Source organism: Entelurus aequoreus, linkage group LG08 (assembly GCF_033978785.1).
Source record: "Entelurus aequoreus isolate RoL-2023_Sb linkage group LG08, RoL_Eaeq_v1.1, whole genome shotgun sequence".
In the NCBI taxonomy this organism is placed as follows: Eukaryota; Metazoa; Chordata; class Actinopteri; order Syngnathiformes; family Syngnathidae; genus Entelurus; species Entelurus aequoreus.
In genome coordinates, this window is record NC_084738.1 from 40,211,905 (window position 1) to 40,234,326 (window position 22,422).

At 38.9% G+C, this 22,422-nt stretch overlaps 1 protein-coding gene across 2 annotated transcripts in view; it reads left to right on the forward strand.

Moving 5' to 3' along the window:
* Nucleotides 1–22,422, forward strand: part of LOC133655874 (formin-2-like) — an 82,744-nt gene that overhangs the window by 57,491 nt on the left and 2,831 nt on the right. For both annotated transcript variants that reach the window (XM_062056470.1, XM_062056471.1), the window contains exons 9-17: nt 2,159–2,220; nt 2,606–2,697; nt 3,346–3,475; nt 8,118–8,264; nt 12,693–12,752; nt 16,554–16,674; nt 16,757–16,849; nt 19,759–19,810; nt 21,882–22,031. In XM_062056470.1, the coding sequence (XP_061912454.1) occupies nt 2,159–2,220; nt 2,606–2,697; nt 3,346–3,475; nt 8,118–8,264; nt 12,693–12,752; nt 16,554–16,674; nt 16,757–16,849; nt 19,759–19,810; nt 21,882–22,031 (907 nt within the window). The remainder of the gene's footprint in view (nt 1–2,158; nt 2,221–2,605; nt 2,698–3,345; nt 3,476–8,117; nt 8,265–12,692; nt 12,753–16,553; nt 16,675–16,756; nt 16,850–19,758; nt 19,811–21,881; nt 22,032–22,422) is intronic.

The window sequence follows — 22,422 nt, forward strand, 5'->3', positions numbered from 1 at the left end:
CCTGTATGCACGCAAAATTGTCATTTAAAGAAGGCAGTCACTTTTCATTTGTACACGTAGTCTTAGTAGATCACACGCAACACACACACTCATGGTACACGCAATTTTATTTTTGCACACGCTGTCTACCGCATGGCCCTTCCTTGTGGTCTACATAACAAGTAATGATGGTTGTTTGGTCAAAATGTTGCATAGATTATGTTTTATAGACCATCTTCAAGCCGCTTTCTGAGCATATCTTCAGAATGGTCCGTTTTGTGGGCGGTCTTATTTACGTGCCTCGACTTGTCCAGGGTGTACCCCGCCTTCCGCCTGAATGAAGCTGAGATAGGCTCCAGCACCCCCGCCACCTCGAACGGCACAAGCGGTAGAAAATGGATGGATGGCACTTTGACAGTGTCTTCTCCCCGTCATTGTTGTTGTACCTGTATTCTTTAGCGCTGAGCGATATAAGTAAAAACTGTACGCTACTTTATATTAAAAATGGCAACAGCGAAGGATGAATACCCCACAGCAAGAGGATAGAAAAGAAGTAGGAGCTTATTCACCCCTGCGCAAACTACAATGGTCAAAGGTCAAGGTAGAATTATTTCTATAGCACATTTCTAAAAGAGACTACTGCCACAAAGTGCTGTACAAATTAAAACAGAAAGGTAAAATATTAAAAAATAATAATCAAAATCAAAATAAGCACAAAACATTCTATATAAAAATTCATAAAAATTGTGTGAAAAAAAAAGTAAAATATAAAAAATCATCAAAATCACGATAAATACAAAACACTTCTATAAAACACAGTTTAAAATGGATAAAAATAAAAAGATAAAAATGTCTATGGATATGTCCAGCTCCGCTTGTGTTAAACGCCAGTGCATATAAGTGAGTTTTTAAAGAAGATTTAAAAGTAGTTCCAAAGTTCAGGCGGATGCTCGCAAATTTTCAGGACTTTCACAGATCCCAAATACACATCAGCCGGTACCAATACATAAGAAAAGCTGGTTTTGTAAGAAATTGCAAAACAAAACGCTAGATAATGTCTCCTAATAGGTGCCATTTTGGCTTCCTTTTACACAACCCATCATAATAACTGTATATTGAATACAGTAGTCGCTGTAACTTCGTAGCTTACCAAAGTCTTACTAAAACATTTTGACACATTTTTGAGCGCCCTGTGTAATGTTCTGTATTGTTCATGAAACGTCAAAGCTTTGGTGTTGCTTGCTCACGGGTACTTGCTTGCGTCATTTTTTGAACAGGCGTCAAATTGCAGCCCACACGCATCTCATATGGGAGACTGCCATCTACTAGTCATACTTATCACTACACCATGTACCAAATAAAATAGCTTTGAGGTCAGTAAGCACAACCAGAATTCAGAGTTTGCCCATCTATGTTGTGCCATGTGTCGGCTTAGTGGTCACCCCACACCCACAAAAATCAATCTGGTGCATGCTTACCAGTGTAATGATGAGTGCACTGATTCATATATCGGGGAAACAAAACAACCACAATGCCGATGCATGGGACAGCATAGACGAACAAACTCATCAGACCAAGACTCAGCTGTCTCAGGGAGAAACAGCACTCCTTTGAACATGCAAATGTACAGATACTGGACAGGGAGGACAGATGGTACGAAAGAGGAGTGAGGGAAGCCATCTATGTCAAGGTTGAAAAAAAAACCCACATACAACACTGTACTTTCAACCATTTCCAAGAGACTCTGCAATTTAGCCTCTAACAAATAACAGGAGTTAAAAACAACAACTGTTGTTGGCTTTGACAGTAGGATTGTTTGTTTGCATTTAAGCAGTTGTTTTTCTCACTACGATAAGGCAAAACCATCCTTGTTCAGGCACACCCTCCTGGTTTTGGAGTACACATATTTGGGTTTTGGCACCAGCCGCTAGACTAGATCTGACCAATATACTATAAGTCTAAGAGTAGATATGATCAATCTAAAGTCTTTGAGCATGATCTGATGAAGTCTAAGACAAACCAAACAGTCCAGTTGCGATCGATTGAATGCCCGGAGATTACAATGACCTGGATGAATGAGAACATCCATAGACAGATTTTAAGTGTGCCTTATAGTCAGAAAAATATGGTACTCATCTTGTCTCCTCACCCATTTTCTTGCATTTTTCTTTTCCTGTAGCCATCTTGAATTTGGACAACACAATAGTTGACCTGGAGACCCTGCAGGCACTGTATGAAAATGTAAGTAAATGCACAAACCTTTTTTTATCTGTTACATTGCCTAATACCATACACTTATCATATAACCAATGGCTCAACACAAATAAAAAGTCTACCTATCTTGTTCTTAGGCAGAACAAAATGAATGAAAAAGTTAATAAATATATAGTATTTGATGTTGATAAATAATCCTAATTACAATATGTTACTATTGTTAACAAAATATTAAACAGAGCAATTTGGTTCAAATTGACGGCAGATTTCAGTCAGAATATTTTAGTTACTGTATATAAAAACTTCACATTTTTTCTATTGCCAATTTTTTCCATTCTTGCAGAATTGTGTTGTATTTTGATTTTTTGGACTAAAGTTTGTCAGTCACTGTAGCTACATTTGTACTCTACAGAGGGCTCTGCCAGAGGAGCTGGACAAGATTGAGAAGCATATGAAATCCACAAAAGACAAGCAGAATGCTAAACCTCTGGACAAACCTGAACAGTGAGTTGATGCCATGGCAGGGCTGTACAGTGTGAGCATTTCACTCGCATATGTGCCTACACTGCAATAAGTAGTTGATAAAAAGACTAGAATACAAAAATTAGTGAAATGATCTATTCACGCAGCTAGTTAATTTTACTTGACAAGACATCTTAAATAAAGATTTCTATATCAAGACTTTTAAGATAGAAATCAATCATTTATCCTGAAAACAAGTATTATTCAACTTGCAATTCTTAAATGAAGTATCCTCAGGTTGTGCACAGAGGCAGCGGCTCATGGTCCTCATTTCCTGTGCTATTTCCTGTGTTTTCCGTTAGTGTTTTATATGAATAATTGTGTTAATCGTTGCTATAGCTGCCAGCCCCTACTTGACTTTGGTTTTTGGCACAAGTTACTCTTTCAATGCTGTGTATGTTGTTTCACTGTTAATAATACAATTGTGTTATTTAAAAACATTCTATATTGCTCATACATTTTTTCTATGCTCCTATTTTTTTATTTGTTCAGGGGCACCTGTGCTCCTAGTGAAAAAGCTAAGCGTACAGTCCTGCATTGTACAAACTGTACTTCATTACTAATAAGGACAACCATACAGAAAGTCTTGTGTCTGTGAAAAGGTGACAATGTGTATATTTTATGTTACAGGTTTCTTTACCAGCTCTCTTTGATTGCCAACTTTTCCGGACGAGTTTTTTGTATTCTTTTCCAGTCGAGCTTTTGTGAGTGCACGTCATCCATAATGAAGAAACTGGATATATTGCAGCGGGTATGTCAGGTGAGTGACTCTTTCTCTCTAAGCAAAGTACATACGACTGAAACTCAAGTGTTAAGTCATTCTGCAAAACAGATCCATGGGAAGTGAATCATTGCTGTAAATGCATAAGCATTTCAACAGCAACACTAAAGTCTTTTGTCAGATTATTAAATGCATGGCACAGGTCAGGTCCAAGTCCAAGCTCCCTGAAGTTTCCTCAAGTCGCATGCTTTCTTGGCGATTTCAGCATGGCATTTAGTGAGGTGCTCATTCATGTACACATGTGTACCCTTCAGCTTTTTTCCCTGTGTCAGCAATGCCATTTTGGATTTCCTTTTGGCAAGGTTCACGATGGTGACTGGGGTGGTGTTGTTGCCTCTTCTGTTCAGTAAGAAGTATGAGTCAATGGAGTTCATATTGAAATGAAATCCCTTTGATTGCAGAAAGTTGACCACTTGTTGCTCTGTTGAAGCAGCATCTATGTCATCTGGTCTATTGTCAACTGCTCTTGCATAGGATCGAGGATTAATGCATATTCCTGCAATGATGATGTCATTCTGTCAAGTAAACTGATCCATTTCCACTTTGATGTTTTCCAAAACACAGATATTCCCCAGATTGGTGATATTTTGTTGACTGGTATTGAGCTGTTGTCTTAATGCAGCCATTTCCGCCCTTAAATTCTTAAATTCAGTGTTATCTAGTAGCACCTGTTGCCACAATGCTTCTATCTCCACTTGAATGTTCTCCACAACACTGCTAATGTCCCAATGGTTGTTGTCTTGCTGCTTGGCATTCTCCTCTTTCAGCTTCTCCACCTCCTGTTTTAATTACATGGGTTTTTAACATGTAAAGCGAATTTGAGTACTTAGAAAAGCGCTATATAAATCCCAGGTATTATTATTATTAATGCTGTGTTGTCTTCACTGAGAATCTTAATTTCTTCTCTGAACTTTGTTAATTCCATCATATCATTACGAATATCTACTCTCTCTCTGATAATCTGTTCTTGGAGATTTGAGACATCTTTTTGTACACCGTTCATGTTCGTGGAGATTGTTGACATTGCCTTGTAAATGGTAAATGGTAAATGGGCTGTACTTGTATAGCGCTTTTCTACCTTTTTAAGGAACTCAAAGCGCTTTGACACTACTTTATACCTCATTTACATAGTTTTGTAGAGTTCCTATTAATACTTTTAAGTGCGGTTCTACCTCTGGTAATGCTGTAATGGTCCGTTGACAACTTCTTGTTGTGGTCATGGTTGTTGGTGTTGTTAGAGCTGTGTCAGCCTTTCTTGTAGCTCACATGTGTGGTCAGAAGCGCTTAAACCATGGAAAGTCAGTCCGTTGCCCTTAATCTGTTTATTTCTGCAGGTGGCATGAGCACACTACCTTGGTATCTTTTTTTCTGGATATTTCACTTTCAAAATAATCTGGCATGTTTGCATTTTTTCTTTTGTATAAGCCAGTGTGTTTTCAAATCATGGCAAACTCGGTACTAGACAATGAAGACAACTCTTTGTGGACAAATGAGGGTTCACAACTTTTTTTTTTTGAAACTGAATGTGCTGAGGATGAACTCCTGCTTCTAGAAGCATAAACCAAGGAAGGGTGAAACGTTGGAGTTGACAGAAGCTGAATGAGTGAGGCCGGCGTGAATTGACTGTGAAAATGTGGAACTTGGAGCCAAGCTCTTTCAACACAAATGGAGTGCTTACCCAAAAAAAACGGAAGAAAATGTCCCCTGCCAGCTGGACCAAACACACAACTGTTCATCGAGTGAGTCACACTTTAATATTGTACATGATACACGCAGCACGTCATGCGTGTTATTAAAACTACAGTACATACGCTGTGTTGTGCATTACAAACTGAAACGCGTTTTGTGCTGACGTAGAAGCTAGCTTATCTCTTGCCAGAGTTAGCTTTTACGGCTAATACCGATGTGTTACTAAGCTACAAAAATTGTTTCTCAGTGTTCGCTCTTACAATAACAATGTCGCTACAGCTTGATTATTATACAAGTTACTGAATATAAATGAAATATTGTTGACATGTCATTTTTAAAGTGATTTAGAGGTAGAATGTATTGCTCCCATTAGCTGCATTGCTAGCCACCAAGAATGAGCCGATTTTTACATGTTAACACTGAAAAAAAAAACCTTTAGTACAATGATCGTGAGAAATAGGCAAAATTCCAAAAAGAAGTGCAGCGTCCCTTTAAAAACTACAAAACAAAACAAAAAAACACAAGTCCAAAACAGTCACAAGAGTATGACAGAACTCCTCCTCAAACAAATCGGATTCAAGACGTAAAAATGGAAGAAAAGGAAAATACGCAAGTCCGTAATCAAGGGAGTGTGGCGGGAGGACCTGGTGGAACAACAGCCATTTGTCCCCAAAGCCAGCGAGGAAGAGTCAAGTGCCGATGGCGAGAGGAACGTCGCCACAGCTGGCGAGGGAGATGCGGGCATAATGGCATGATTTTACGCACTTATTGAGGCGCTCACGCGGGGTGCGCGCGTTGCCGATGTGGAGGTAGGCCAGCGGGTCCCTTTCGCTATGAGAGGAGCACCAGCAGCAGCAACACGGATCTAGTCATTGGAGTGGGAAGTACCTCTGGCAGCTGCATCTCGGACGATGTCGCCACAGCAGGGAGGCGCGATGGCGGCATTATGAACAACTTCACCAGAGCAGGACAGAGCGCCGGCAGCGGCACTTCTAATGATGTCACCACAGCAGGCGGGCACGCGTACAGCATCGTAGACGACCTCACCGGAACAAGAAGAAGTGTTGCCACCACCGCAGGAAATAGCACAGCTTCCCGTAGGCTCCTCCTCAAGGGGCGGATGCCAGACGTCTCCAGAGTGGCCCACAGACGCAAGGGATAGGTGGTAGGGAGCTTGAGGAGGAGTAGAGGTAGTCCGGCTACGGTGGCCCACTCAGCACCGTGGGCCATCACCAGGCTGACTATTTCATCTGCTCTCTGGCAAAATGCAGTTGAAGTCTTCTTTCATCATCACTATTTTCAAATTCATATATGATATAGGCTCCAGCACCCCCCGCGACCCCGTAAGGGACAAGCGGTAGAAAATGGATGGAGGGATTATCATTAGAGCATTTATCAGCCGATAATATCGGCAGTCCGATATTATCGGCTGATAAATGCTTTAAAATGTAATATCGGAAATTATCGGTATCTGTTTCAAAAAGTAAAATGTATGACTTTTTAAAACGCCGCTGTACAGAGTGGTACACAGTCGTAGGGAGAAGTACAGAGCGACAATAAACCTTAAAGGCACTGCCTTTGCGTGCCGGCCCAATCACATAATATTTACGGCTTTTCACACACACAAGTGAATGCAAAACATACTTGGTCAACAGCCATACAAGTCACACTGAGGGTGACCGTATAAACAACTTTAACACTGTTACAAATATGCGCCACACTGTGAACCCACACCAAACAAGAATGACAAACACATTTCGGGAGAACATCCGCACCGTAACACAACATAAACACAACAGAACAAATACCCAGAACCCCTTGCAGCACTAACTCTTCCGGGACGCTACAATATACACCATCCCTACCCCCTCCCCCCACCCCACCTCAACCCCGCCCCTCCCCCCCAACCTCACCCACCTCAACCTCCTCATGCTCTCTCAGAGAGAGCATGTCCCAAATTCCTAGCTGCTGTTTTGAGGCATGTTAAAAAAAATAATGCACATTGTGACTTCAATAATAAAAATGGCAGTGCCATGTTGGCATTTTTTTCCATAACTTGAGTTGATTGATTTTGGAAAACCTTGTTACATTGTTTAATGCATCCAGCGGGGCATCACAACAAAATTAGGCATAATAATGTGTTAATTCCACGACTGTATATATTGGTATCGGTTGATATCGGAATCTGTAATTAAGAGTTGGACAATATCGGAATATCGGATATCGGCAAAAAAGCCATTATCGGACATCTCTAACTATCATCAGTGTCAGTCATTAGTTTCGATTGTTATCCATTTTTTTCAAGGTGGTGATGAATATGTCCATCCAAATATATCCCATTAATGAACAGATTTCACAGTCAGGTCACAACATGCGGTAGGTGGAAAAAAAGGAAGGAAGTATGTCCCATCCACAATCAGTCATAATCAATATCTAAAAAATTGCATGTCTAAAAATCATTATATGTCTGTTGTTTCATCACTTCCCCAAAAATATTTGTCCTGTCAAAGAAATACATACAGTATATAAGGCCTCCCATTGCCCTTCTACTTTGTAAGTACTCAGCTTGATTAAAACATTTTCTAGTCCAAGTTGCCCTGATCTTGGTTTTTGTTGTTGTTGTTTTTTCAGTATGCAGTCCTCGCCAGCAAGTTCTGTGTTTGTTTGTTTTTGTTGCTTTATTGTTCAGGTCCAGCAATCAGTGCAAAATTGTCACTGTTGACAATGTAGATCAATGTGTGTAGGTAAGAAGAACGGTCAAAATGGATTTCCAAAGTAGTTGGGGACATTTATTGACAGATTCAAACTTTTAAAACCCAAACATGTTTTTAACGATAGTAAGAGACGACCATTTCATATTTCAATCTAACCAATGAAATATGCATGCCAGAACTTTTCTGTTCCTTTAACAAATACTGTGCCTCTTGTCAAGGTGTTGCAGGAGAGTAAAAAGGTGAAACAGGTCCTAGGTCTAGTCCTGGCTTTTGGAAACTTCATGAACGGAGGAAATCGCACAAGAGGCCAAGCTGATGGTTTCACCCTGGACATTCTTCCCAAACTCAAAGATGTCAAAAGCAGCGTGAGTAAAGACAAACACATTTTATATACACATAAAGCATAGGCCTAGTTTGTACAGCACAATCTGATTTTTTTTTCCAGCTTTGCAAGATGAGGCCCACAAGATGGTTATTATCAGTCAAAATAGTAATGTTAGTTCTTAAAAGGTTTGTCAAACCATGGCATTGGTCTTGTCCAAGTGGAGCCTTGTACCAGATGATCTTAGGTGAGAGTCGGGTACACCGAGTACAAGACACATGACTCGGGGCAGATTTAGGCTTGTATAAGAATGTATTAAAAAAATAGCAAATACAAATAAAATGCTGCTTTTTTCAAAATGACAAAAAGACAAAAAGCACTGGATTACACTTACACATCTATAAGTGTAATTCAGGTTTTTTAAAGAACTAACATTTTTGTCTTCAAGATTTTTTGGATTTTTGTGTACGTTATCTTGCTATCATTCACTTTCTCTGAACCATTACTTTACTGATAGTAAGCTAACATTTAGCAAACAGGGAGGGTAACTTCGAACACTTCAAATAATATTCACAAACCTGAATCATCTCTGGTTTCATCACACATGGTGTTGTCAATCTGTCGCGGTACTTTTTGTTGAAAGAACTTCCTAATATCAATGTTTACAGTCTTCACATGCAAGCGGCTGTGCGTGCCACTCAGCTTCTTCTTCAGGAGAAGCTCAGGTAGGCTGTAAAAACATGCGACTTTACATAGCTGCTGCCTCTCTGTTGGACTCTGTTACTACACATCACTTCAGAGAAGTGTCCCCCCGCCCCTTAAAAGTAAAATTAGGATTCAAGGCTTTACAGAAAACCTCTGGGGCTTGAGCTCACGTAACTCCTGCACATGACTGTACAATTACAACAACACAATACAGCATCTTGCAAAACAGACCATGGTTATATGTAAATCTGTTTTACACAAGTTATGGTTATGTTTTTTATTTATTTCAAACTTTTATACAGTTATAATATGGTATTATATTTATATGGTATTTCCAATTTCACATCACAACATCTTTGAAAATAAGTAGGAAGAAGCAGAGGTTATTAAATCCTACCCCTTTTCCATTTCATAGCAATGTTTTACACATTTGTTTGTTCACTTCCTTTTTCTTCAATCTGTAACACACATTTTTTGTTTAAAGTATTCATGAATTAATAGTTAGGTTGTGATTCACATAATTAGATGAATAAGATTATCTCATTTTCAATAAGGTTCAAGATGTATATTGATATTCATTTTATACTTTGTAAACACTTTGAGCCTGATCTAATAGAATCCAAGTATCAATCAATCAATCAATCAATGTTTATTTATATAGCCCTAAATCACAAATGTCTCAAAGGGCTGCACAAGCCACAACGACATCCGCGGTACAGAGCCCACATAAGGGCAAGGAAAAACTCACACCAGTGGGACGTCGATGTGAATGACTATGAGAAACCTTGTAGAGGAGGGTAAACCCCTCCCACCCCCCCTCTAGGGGAGACCGAAAGTAATGGATGTCGAGTGGGTCTGACATAATATTGTGAAAGTCCAGTCCATAGTGGATGTAACATATTAATACTCTGTGAACTATAAAATTGTGTGTAAAGTGTGTTCTACTATCTACCTTCGACTCAAAATTGTGGGCCTGATCACTGTGCACGATAGTGGCTGTTTCGAACTGGCTGAACATCCCTTTCACTAAACGCTGAAATATAATTTACTCTCGTGTCATGGAGCTTCCATCACCTGAGGCGGCGTCTTGATTCAATTATAACTCCTGACTTGTAATTACCCTCTATGACAGTGTCTCCCAAAGGAGCAACCACATCTGTCGTTGACTAGATATTTGGTGTCGTTTACTATTTAGTGAGTATTAACAACAGCAACATCCTTGTTGATACTAGAGTTAATGACATTTCACTCAAAAAACAGAGGAAGTGACGTCTGTTCAGGACATGGGAAAGAGAGAGCTATGTAATTGAGAATGGACCGAACTGTTAAATAACTACTATAATGACCTGCAGCTGTTAATGTTTCTGTTGATGTGTTACTAAGCTTCCATTTCGTAAACATACCGTGTCTGAAAGGTGTTTGACGAAGAATGAGAAAGTGAGAGATTAAAAAATGTGAGTGCACGAGAAAGAATATGTGTCAGAATTGAACCTGTTATTAGCACAAGATTGGCAATCAAAGTTAGAAAGAGCGTTGTACTTTGTGTGACTTCTTCTGGATGCAACAAAATTACAAAAAGCTGAAAAACGACACATTCAATAACTATTTTCTGAGCGCACCAGGAGATTAAATACACAATATCAGTTAGCATGCAAATGTTAAATCACTGTTGCTTTAACTCATACATTGTGTGCATTTTAAGCACAATGTCTGCTCTCATGTGCTCAAGGTCCCTCCTCAGAAAAAAGCTAACCTTTCATAGCTCTGCAGTTCACGTAGCCGCTGATGCGAAGCTAGGATTTTTGGAGGTGCATGTTAGGGTCTGCCGGAGGGTACGCAGAGAGAGGAGCAGAACGGCATCGCTTACGCAAGCTACATGATGCGAGATTATGCATACCGTACATACTAAAATCTCAGCCTCAGGGTCTGGAACCACATCGATCCGCCGCTAGTGGATTTGGTGGGTCTGCTCCGAGGTCCCCTTTCGTGTCAGCAACTTCTACCTCTCGACGTAACATTTAGTCGGCGGCTCTCAAGGCGAAACCCTCCAGCGGACCTCCACGCCATGATGGGGCATTTACTCTCCCAACCTCCGCTGAGGCTGTGACCTCACCATGCACTCCGCCCGGCACCCCATCAGAGCAGAGATGTTTGCCTCATGAACATATGTACATATATATATATATATATATATATATATATATATATATATATATATATATATATATATATATATATATATATATATATATATATATATATATATATATATATACACACCTTCTCATTTCAATGCGTTTTCTTTATTTTCATGACTATTTACCTTGTAGATTGTCACTGAAGGCATTGTGGTGGATTGTCCAGAGCTTAAACAGCAACAAAAGTGAATTTAGTACAAAAAGTTTATTTACCCATTATCAAGTCAGATTGAGCTGTCCATGCAGACACACAAACGTCCTCCGGAGGACTCCCAAAAGCAATCTCTCTCGAGTCGCGGTCTCCTGCCAGTTTTATCTGTCTCTTGTGCGTCATTGTTTTTCCTCGTGCGTCATGTTTGTTTTTGCAACATCCTTGGATTCCTTAATCATACTTAAACAATCAAAACATTCTGTAGACAGGTTGGCACGACTTAACATTCACTTTTGTCCCACACCCGGGGACACAGAATAGAAGGGAAATTAAATGAGCATACATTCTTGACAGACATGAAATATAGGTCAAAGGTCAGAAATTCTACTACAGCATCAAAACTATGACACCTGTGAAGTGAAAACCATTTCAGGTGACTACGTCTTGAAGCTCATCGAGACAATGCCAAGAGTGTGCAAAGCAGTAATCAGAGCAAAGAGTGGCTATTTTGAAGAAACTAGAATATACAACATGTTTTCGGTTATTTTACCTTTTTTTGTTAAGTACATAACTCCACATGTGTTCATTCATAGTTTTGATGCCTTCAGTGACAATCTACATTGTAAATAGTTATGAAAATAAAGAAAACGCATTGAATAAGAAGGTGTGTCCAAACTTTTGGTCTGTACTGTATATATATATATATATATATATATATACATATCCATCCTAGCCAAAAATTTTTTAGCTTAGTCAAACATTTTGGACACCCCTGCTTTAGATCTTTCTCTGTGGCTGTTGGCCCACATAAGTTGGAGTCCCTCACCTTCCCTCGCGGGGTACCCCAGGGTTCAATTTTGGGTTTTATCCTTTTTACCCAATACATTCTTCCACTTAGGGATGTCATTAGAAGTTTTGAAGATATCTCATACCATATGTACACGGATGACCTTCAGTTATATTTCTCACTTAACCCTGATAGGACACATGAAATCATGAAATGAATACACTAAACTATTTTCTGACTGAAGTTAAAGACTGGATGGTAAGTAATACTTTTCAGCTGAATGCTGCCAAAACGGAGGTGTTAGTTACTGCCCCTATAAAGCACTTTTGAGCATTTTCTGTGAGAAGTGCTATAAAAAAAAAGCACATATTTAGTTACCTTTTTATTTTAAATTCCCACATTTCTAGGAATTCCACATTATAAGACAATGTTCCCATGTGAATTGAAAGGACAATTTTCCAAACATCTACACCTCCCGCATTTCTCAACAGATTCAGACCATTCCACCATCAACAGATTCCACTCATCTTGGACATTCATACCGTTAGGGAGACAAAAATGATCGTACTTTTGTATTTAACTAGACATATTCTTATAAATACCTATTTTGTTTATTTTGTTTCCATACAGGACAGCATGAAAAGTCTTCTGTCGTACATAGTTACATACTACCTGAGGAACTTTGATGAGGTAAGTGTTTACTTTAGTCATTGCATTTAGTTGTTGAGTTGTTAAGGACATCATCAAGGTCAAAGTTTCTTTTATTGATTATTCATCCATCTGCGTAAAATGGTCACGCAGATGAGAAATCAGCAGTCCACACAAAATGAGACATGACATGCATCCATTTGTTTTCCGCTTGGGGGCTGTAGCCTATCCCAGCTGCACTCAGGCATACATATATATACACATATATATATATATATATATATATATATATATATATATATATATATATATATATATATATATATATATATATATGCGGTTTATCCGTTATACAGTGCTCAATACCGGGGTAGAGCGGAATATACGTTAGGTCAGGAAAAAACACAGAGGCTATTTTATCTCTACAAGCCTGTTTTGCAGGTTTCCCTGAAGAAAAGCCCCTGAAGAGCAGGGAAACCTGCGAAACAGGCTTGTAGGGATGAAATAGCCTCTGCTTTTTCCTGACCTAATGTATATATATATATATATATATATATATATATATATATATATATATATATATATATATATATATATATATATATATATATATATATATATATATATATATATATATATATATATATACATGTATATATATCTGTCATCCCTACAAGCCTGTTTCACAGGTTTCCCTGAAGAAAATCCCCTGAAGAGCAGGGAAACCTGCGAAACAGGCTTGTAGGGATGAAATAGCCTCTGCTTTTTCCTGACCTAATGTATATATATATATACAGTATATATGATGCGACCGGATATCCGGTTCGAGAGAAGGCTAGTTCAGCTACATCAGTTACAGCCCCTTCAATCGATAATATTCAACTTGGGTTAATCAAGTGTAGACAAATAGACCGGTTATCGCGCCAAACTAGAAATCAATAGACACTTTTTGTTTTTAAAACGACATAAAACGACACGAGAGCCAGGTTTGTCCATGAAAAGAGTCATGTGTTACTGGAGACAAGAATAGATGTAGATATTTGACAGAGTATCGCGAGAGACTAGCATTCAATTGACAGTTTATTTTCAAAGCAATGCGATAGTCATGGCTGCCCGTCAACTAATTACCCGCAAGATATATAACGTCAACACCACGGACCGTCTCAGTGCTGTGCTGACCGTCAATATTGTAACATTCTAAGGAATGGAGGCTCATAGCTCCCAGTTTGTCTTTCTTTATTTCAAAGGCTTAATCTCCTTGTCTCGCTCTTATCTCTGGCACCATTCAATGGACTTTTAACCTCAACAACACATGTTTCTTCCCATCCTTGTCCCAGAAGTCCTGCCCCCCACTCATGGCATTGACTAGAACCAGTAAGCGTCTGTGACGACACTGACTTTACTCGTGGATAAGATATACATATTTGACATGTGTTTGACTTTTTACTTTATAAAACATATTTGAAGATATATATGTTTTAAAAAAAGGAAAACACTGGAAGCGTGTCACATTTATGGAATGTGTTTTTTATATTTGAAGATGCATGTGCCCATGGGTGTTCTCATTTATCAGGTTATTGTTGCTCTCATGGCATTCAACTGAGCAGTTGTCTGAGAAGACGTTTGGCCTCTCATCTGAGTGGTTTTCATCAGTTCATGCTGAGCAGGACTTAACTTGGACAGATCTAGTCTGAGCGCTTGGTGCCAAGGTCAAAGTATTTATCCTCTAACATGAGCAGGAGCAAATGCACAGGAAGGAATGTTTTTGTTTTTTTATGGTGTAAAAAAAACGTGTCCATCACCAAATGTTAACCATACAATTGAATTATTCGTACACTGTATCCAATCTTAATGAATTGTTCATTCACTAAATCAAATTGTATCAAACTGTTAATACACTAAATTGAATCGTATCAAATCTTTCTGTTTAATAAATTAATAGTTTTTGAATCGCATTGTAACTAGGGATGTCACAGTATAAAAGTTTCTTGTCACGGTTATTGTGAACAAAATGATCACGGTTATCATTAATATCGCGGTATTTTTAGATGTTTTCAAAATGTTTAAAAAGTACTTACACTGAAATCTTTTAACTAAGTTTTATTTAAAAAACAAATACCATTAAAAATTGTGGATATCCACATTATTGTGGATAACTGTTACATGTACCTCAAGTAGAAATTAAATGTGCATATGAAAGCATATTAACAGAGTAATAAGGCAGAAACTAAATAACAAAAATAAATGTAAAAGATGTGAAAGATGGCCATAAGCTGTAACTGCACTTTTTGTCCTAGTCTACAACAATAGTGTTGATATATGAGAGATCTAGTCTTACACATACTGTATGTGAGAACACCTCTCAACTATTTGAAAGTCTGGCAATAAAATATGACAGCACTGCAGTGAGGTCTTCTGCCATTTTTGACGAGGCAGCATAAGCAGCTGCTTCTGGAAGACATTAGGTATTGTATGTGTGATAGTGGTAAATGATGTACTGTAACTTGCCGGGTGCATGCCCACTCTGTAAATAAGGGAAAAGCAAATGTATTATTATACTTATTAGGTGCTAATTATTATTATAATCATCTGACTGACACGCACACACAGTGACACACAAACCCTAATGCTACAGTTGTAAAAACAAAACAAGTTGCAGTGTTTCTGCTAGGATTTGTTTTTGACACTAAGTTTTAAAAGTAATGTAAAGTAGCAGCGGTCACAAAACACATAAACAGAAGTACATTTTGCAGTATATGTTGTGCACACACTACTTGCTCTCATCGATAGCGCCCGATAACAAGTAACTTTATATAACACATACATATAACTATAAGAACGTTTGATAAACCAAACACCTGTTCACAAGTTCATTTTCAAACACCATCCATAATGCATTCAGCTACAAGTTGACGTACCTTGCACCCGACGTGTAGTTGTGACTACTGGTTCTGGATTTGGCTCAACATGTTTGAAGTGTTGCCTCCCTTCGCAGGCATTTTATTCCTGCATTTTCTGGTGATGAGCCCATCAATATCCTCAATTATTTGACCTTCAGCATGCTTTGCCAATCCAAAATATGTCCAGACTTCAGATTTTGTCCGTTTACTACGAGGGTAAAATCTCAAGCGCGAGGTCCGTGTGTTGTTTTCCCGCCATTTCAAACAGCGCTAGAGCGCCATCTCCAGAGGCATGGCTGCTGCTGCGTTTCCAGGAAGTGAGCAATGTCGCCTAAAATGCATTAATAAATGGCGGTTTTTCAATAATGAAAACATTTTACGGTATTGCTAACCGTCCAAAATTTTACTGCGGTTTGTCATTATACTGTTTACTGTTACATCCCTAATTGTAACCCATGTATCGCGATGCTAATCAAATCGTCCTTCATAAAAAGATTTATATCCCTGACCTACAGTATATTTGGTATATCAGCTTTGCATGTGCTATCAGGTTTGCGCGTTTTTTATTAGAGGCAAACCTTTAGTTGATTACTCAAAGCACTCGATGACAAAATTATCATTATCATGAAGGGCAATATAGCATTTTCCAGCTCTCAGACTAGATTCATTTCCAATTGACAAACGTGCCTGTGCTTTACTAGTATTAGCCTTTTAGGGTCGCATTGAAGTGACACGTTTTGTGTATGTATGTACGTGTATGTGTATGTGTATGTGAATGTGTATGTGTATGTGGCCTATGTCCACGTATGGTTGAGATGTACATCAGATGACATATTTTTTTAAACATTTCATACACTTCTCACTTTAATTGGCAGACAGAAAATGTAAAGTATATACGTGTCTGTGTTATTTAATCTAATTTATAATTGAATTGTCTGTGCAGGATGCTGGAAAGGAGACATGTGTTTACCCTCTCCCTGAGCCCCATGATTTGTTCCAGACTTCGCAAATGAAGTTTGAAGACTTTCAGAAAGACTTGACTCGACTCAGAAAAGACCTCAAAGGCAAGTAGTATTCACATTCATCAACATTTGAACATTTGTGCATTCGGCAACTCTATATTGCTAACATTTGATCATTTATCAGCATGTACCTCAGAGGTGGACCGAGTGTGCAAAGCTTCAACTGATGATAACCTGCAGCCTTTCAAGGTCAAGATGGAGGATTTTCTTTCACAAGGTATTGGACAAATGCATAGATGACTGTGTCAATACCTCTGGGACATATTCATCTCTTCACTCAGCAGGGGACTTTGACTTTATAAGAGGAGCACGTAGGCTATGCGGGAGGCTATGCAGAGGCAGGGGGTACAACGGCGTCACCAGGCTTTAAACTCTCTGCACAAGCTTGAGTTTTACACCTTTCCTTAATCTGAAGGTCCTATTTTTTCATTAAGTAGGGCTTTGAGGTCCTTGTCACTGAAGGTTTGTTATTAGAGTAACAACAGACCTCCTAGGTGGGAATTGTGTTGTCCAAGCTTGATGTACTCGGAGACACAAATTTTCAAAATGGGGTCCCACAGTAAATGTTTGGGGTCCCACTTTTTTGTAACCGTTTTGAAAACAAATGATAAATGTATGCATTATCCTGTTATATTTCACATTCTATATTGTGTTTTGGAAGAAGGTTGTCATAAACGCTACTTAATTCATTAAAAAAATAATACAAAAGAAAACAAATTAGTATGCATACGTAAATGTATTCAGTTATAAACATTCATTCACATTCTTCTTTCCTTCATGGATCTAAACTTTACCGCTGCCGGTAGTTTTTTCTATATTTTTTATTTAATAAGTTGTAGGTGTATTTAAAAGTGTATAAAAAGTTTTAGCCACCCTTTGCTCTGATTACTTTTTTGCACACTCTTGGCATTCTCTCGATGAGCTTCAAGAGGTAGTCACCTGAAAGGGTTTTCACTTCATAGGTGTCATAGTTTTGATGATTTCAGTGACAATCTACAAGGTAAATAGTCATGAAAATAAAGAAAACGCATTGAAATGATTAAGATTAAGATTAAAGTACCAATGATTGTCACACACACACTAGATGTGGTGAAATTTGTCCTCTGCATTTGTCCCATCCCCTTGGGGAGCAGTGGGCAGCAGCGGCGCCACGCCCGGGAATCATTTTGGTGATTTAACCCCCAACTCCAACCCTTTGTTGCTGAGTGCCAAGCAGGGAGGTTATGGGTCCCATTTTTATAGTCTTTGGTATGACTCGGCTGGGATTTGAACTCCAACCTACCGATCTCAGGGCGGACACTCTAACCAGAGGGTGTGTACACACTGTTGGCCTGTACTGTATATACGCCAGGCACATTTTCCTCCCGGACCTTCACAAAAACACCATAATTACACAGATACGTCAGACTTTAAATGGTGGCATTACGGTCTCACACGGTGGCACTGTGGTTGATGCGGACTAGAATGTGGAGAACTCCGCCACCTTCTGGGGAGATCCGTGGTACTACCATGCCAGTCCGCGTTGGCGCTCTGTTCAACATGTGTTGCGACAACCGGCGGTGTGTGAAAGCTTTTTGTTGTGTTTTGAATTGGAATCCAATAATTATTTCACTCAATTAAAGGCCTACTGAAATGACATTTTCTCATTTAAACGGGGATAGCAGGTCCTTTCTATGTGTCATACTTGATCATTTCGCGATATTGCCATATTTTTGCTGAAAGGATTTAGTAGAGAACATCGACGATAAAGTTCGCAACTTTTGGTCGCTGATAAAAAAGTCTTGCCTGTACCGGAAGTAGCGTGACGTCACAGGTTGAAGAGCTCCTCACATCTGCACATTGTTTACACCAGCAGCAAGAGTGATTCGGACCGAGAAAGCGACGATTACCCCATTAATTTGAGCGAGGATGAAAGATTTGTGGATGAGGAAAGTGAGAGTGAAGGATTAGAGTGCAGTGCAAGACGCCAGGGTGTATCTTTTTTCGCTCTGACCGTAACTTAGGTACAAGGGCTCATTGGATTCCAAACTTTCTCCTTTTTCTATTGTGGATCACGGATTTGTATTTTAAACCACCTCGGATACTATATCCTCTTGAAAATGAGAGTCGAGAACGCGAAATGGACATTCACAGTGACTTTTATCTCCACGACAATACATCGGTGAAGCACTTTAGCTTCGGAGCTAAAGTGATAGCATCGTGCTTAACTGCGGATAGAAACAGAAGAGACATGCCCCTGACTGGAAGGATAGACAGAAGATCAACAATACTACTATTACTTCTACTATCAGGAGACACCGAACCAAACCCTGGACCTGTAACCACACGGTTAATGCTGTCCCGCCTGCCGAAGCCTAGCAATGCTGTTGCTAACGACGTCATTGAAGCTAACTACGGGACCTCGACAGAGCTATGCTAAAAACATTAGCTCTCCACCTACGCCAGCCCTCATCTGCTCATCACCACCCGTGCTCACCTGCGTTCCAGCGATCGACGGCGCGACGAAGGACTTCACCCAATCATCGGTGCGGTCGGCGGCTAGCGTCGGATAGCGTCGGATAGCGCGTCTGCTATCCAACTCAAAGTCCTCCTGGTTGTGTTGCTGTAGCCAGCCGCTAATACACCGATCCCACCTACAGCTTTCTTCTTTGCAGTCTCCATTGTTCATTAAACAAATTGCAAAAGATTCACCAACACAGATGTCCACAATACTGTGGAATTTTTCGATGAAAACAGACGCTGTTTGTATTGGGACACAATGGTGTCCCAATACTTCCGTTCAATCTGTGACGTCACGCGCATACGTCATCATACATAGACGTTTTCAGCCGGATGTTTCCCGGGAAATTTAAAATGTCACTTTATAAGTTAACCCGGCCGTATTGGCATGTGTTGCAATGTTAAGATTTCATCATTGATATATAAACTATCAGACTGCGTGGTCGGTAGTAGTGGGTTTCCGTAGGCCTTTAAATACTAATAAATGTATAGGCTTTTATAAATGTTATTTTACAGTATGTCGTTGTTTTACAGCAAACCTGATTCAAAAAGTGATGACTGGGTGATGGTGTAAGCCTACTTTTTTTCCCTCCTCAGTAAAATGTTGTTTTTGTTATTATTCTTTAGCTAAACTTGAACTTGAAACATTTGAAACTCATCTGAGCAGCACACACACACTGTGAGTAGAAAGATTATTCTTCCTTTACTCTGCTTATTGTTATTCAAATACTGTAAATGTATTGCTGGGTTGCAACCGTGTGACCAAAAGGCCATTCCGGTTTTGACCTGAGGGGCAAATATTTAATATGGCTACTGCATAGATAGAGTATTATAAAGGTTTAGAGCCAAATATACAAGCCAGATATTATCTTAAAAAACATTTTTTATTTGATTCATTGTTGTCCAACAAAGTTTAGTCTCCGCCATAGGCGTAGAAATGGGGAGGTCCTCCACCAATATTGGAGACTGACACATTTGTCCCACCCTAAATTTAGAGGGTAAGAAGGTGTGATTTTCAAATCTTTGACTCTAATTATTTTATTTCGAGAGTGCAACACAGCATATGGCGCACCCCTTCACTCAGCGGCTCTGACTCTTGAGAAAGGAGAGACACCTGGTGATCTTTGAAATATTGTGCAGGGAACGTCACCATGTATATATCTTTTTTTTTTAAAGCGTTTTACCACTAGTTTATATTTATATTTACAATCAACGTATTTTAGTCTTTTGAGTAAAGCCATCCATTATTTGATCGCTAACTGTGTTCCCAAGTAACGTCAACACGAGTTCAAATGTGTTGTTATCTCAATTCAGTGCAATACCACCACCAAAAAGGTTGTAACAGCAGCAGGATTTTGTGTTGTGTATAAAAAAAAATCAAAAAAAAGGGACAAACGGTAGAAAATGGATGGATGGATGGATATAAAAAAAAAAGAGTGGGCTAATAACAGTGTGAGTAATACTCAACCATTTACACTACCGTTCAAAAGTTTGGGGTCACCCAAACAATTTTGTGGAATAGCCTTCATTTCCAAGAACAAGAATAGACTGTCGAGTTTCAGATGAAAGTTCTCTTTTTCTGGCCATTTTGAGCGTTTAATTGACCCCACAAATGTGATGCTCCAGAAACTCAATCTGCTCAAAGGAAGGTCAGTTTTGTAGCTTCTGTAACGAGCTAAACTGTTTTCAGATGTGTGAACATGATTGCACAAGGGTTTTCTAATCATCAATTAGCCTTCTGAGCCAATGAGCAAACACATTGTACCATTAGAACACTGGAGTGATAGTTGCTGGAAATGGGCCTCTATACACCTATGTAGATATTGCACCAAAAACCAGACATTTGCAGCTAGAATAGTCATTTACCACATTAGCAATGTATAGAGTGTATTTCTTTAAAGTTAAGACTAGTTTAAAGTTATCTTCATTGAAAAGTACAGTGCTTTTCCTTCAAAAATAAGGACATTTCAACGTGACCCCAAACTTTTGAACGGTAGTGTATGTGTGTGACACAAATAAGTATGTATGTATGTGTTATGGCATTTTATTGGATATCATGTATATAACATCTTATTATGAGGATAATAGTACACAGAGTAGTCAGGCAGTTGAAGCAATGAAATTGGAGGCCCTGAAAAAAAGAAAGCTCATTTGAGGTCATTTGAGGTTTATTGTTTTTAAACCTAAACAATGAGAACAACTTGAAGAACTCTTTACACAGTCAAGGAAGAGATAGGTGTACCAGTAGGACCTTCAGGGTGTCATTAAAACGATTTTCTTAATTACAAGATATTCAGAAAGTACCACAGGTGAGGTTTATCCATCCATCCATTTTCTAAAGCTGGACATCAAACCCTGCAGTGTGAATCTAGCCACTTACATTCCACGTCAAAGTTCCCTAAGGAAAACTGCCCATTTGTAAGTATTAATAAGTAATTAATAAACATACTTTTACAGTTCATTTTAAGTTCATTCAGACATTGACGAACATCACATGACGAAAGCAACACACTCAATACAGGTACTTTTATCTGCATTTTTTTAAAGTTGTCTCAAAAAACTTCGGAACTCAATAAAACGTACAAAATCTTTATTTAAACGACTTGCGAGAATAGCGCATGTATGCAGCTTTTTTGCTCTGTGTTCACTTGACTTCTTGCTGGTTCAGTCAGAGCCGACACGACGTCACTTTGCAACCCAGCAATAGTTTGATCACTTCAAGTGTGAAAGTGTAATGTATGGTTTGGCAGGTTCCTGGAGCTCACAGTGCTCTATTCAGTCAAAGCAAAGGGCGGAGAGAAGGAAGTTTCACCAAACACTGTTTTCTCCGTCTGGTATGAGTTTTCTTCTGACTTCAAGGACATGTGGAAGAAGGAGAACAAAACTATCCTTAAGGAGAGGTAATTTTTTGGTAACACTTTAGTATGGGGAACACATATTCACCATTAATTAGTTGCTTATTAACATGCAAATTAGTAACATATTGCCTCTTAATCAGTAATTTTTAAGTATTTATTAATGCCTTATTCTGCATGGCGTTATTATACAACCAGTAAGCCATTAACTAAGAGTCTTCCCTCAATAACCACAGAATTATTGCTTATTAGTAACCCTAACCCTAACCCTTATATGTTCCCCTAGTGTCCAAATAACTCTAAATTAAGTCTTTGTTACTTTAATAAGCAACTAATTAATGGTGAATATGTTCGCCATACTAACGTGTTACCAATTTTTTTAGTAATAAAGTATACAAACATGGATATTTTACAGGTTGTATCTGCCCGGTGTAAT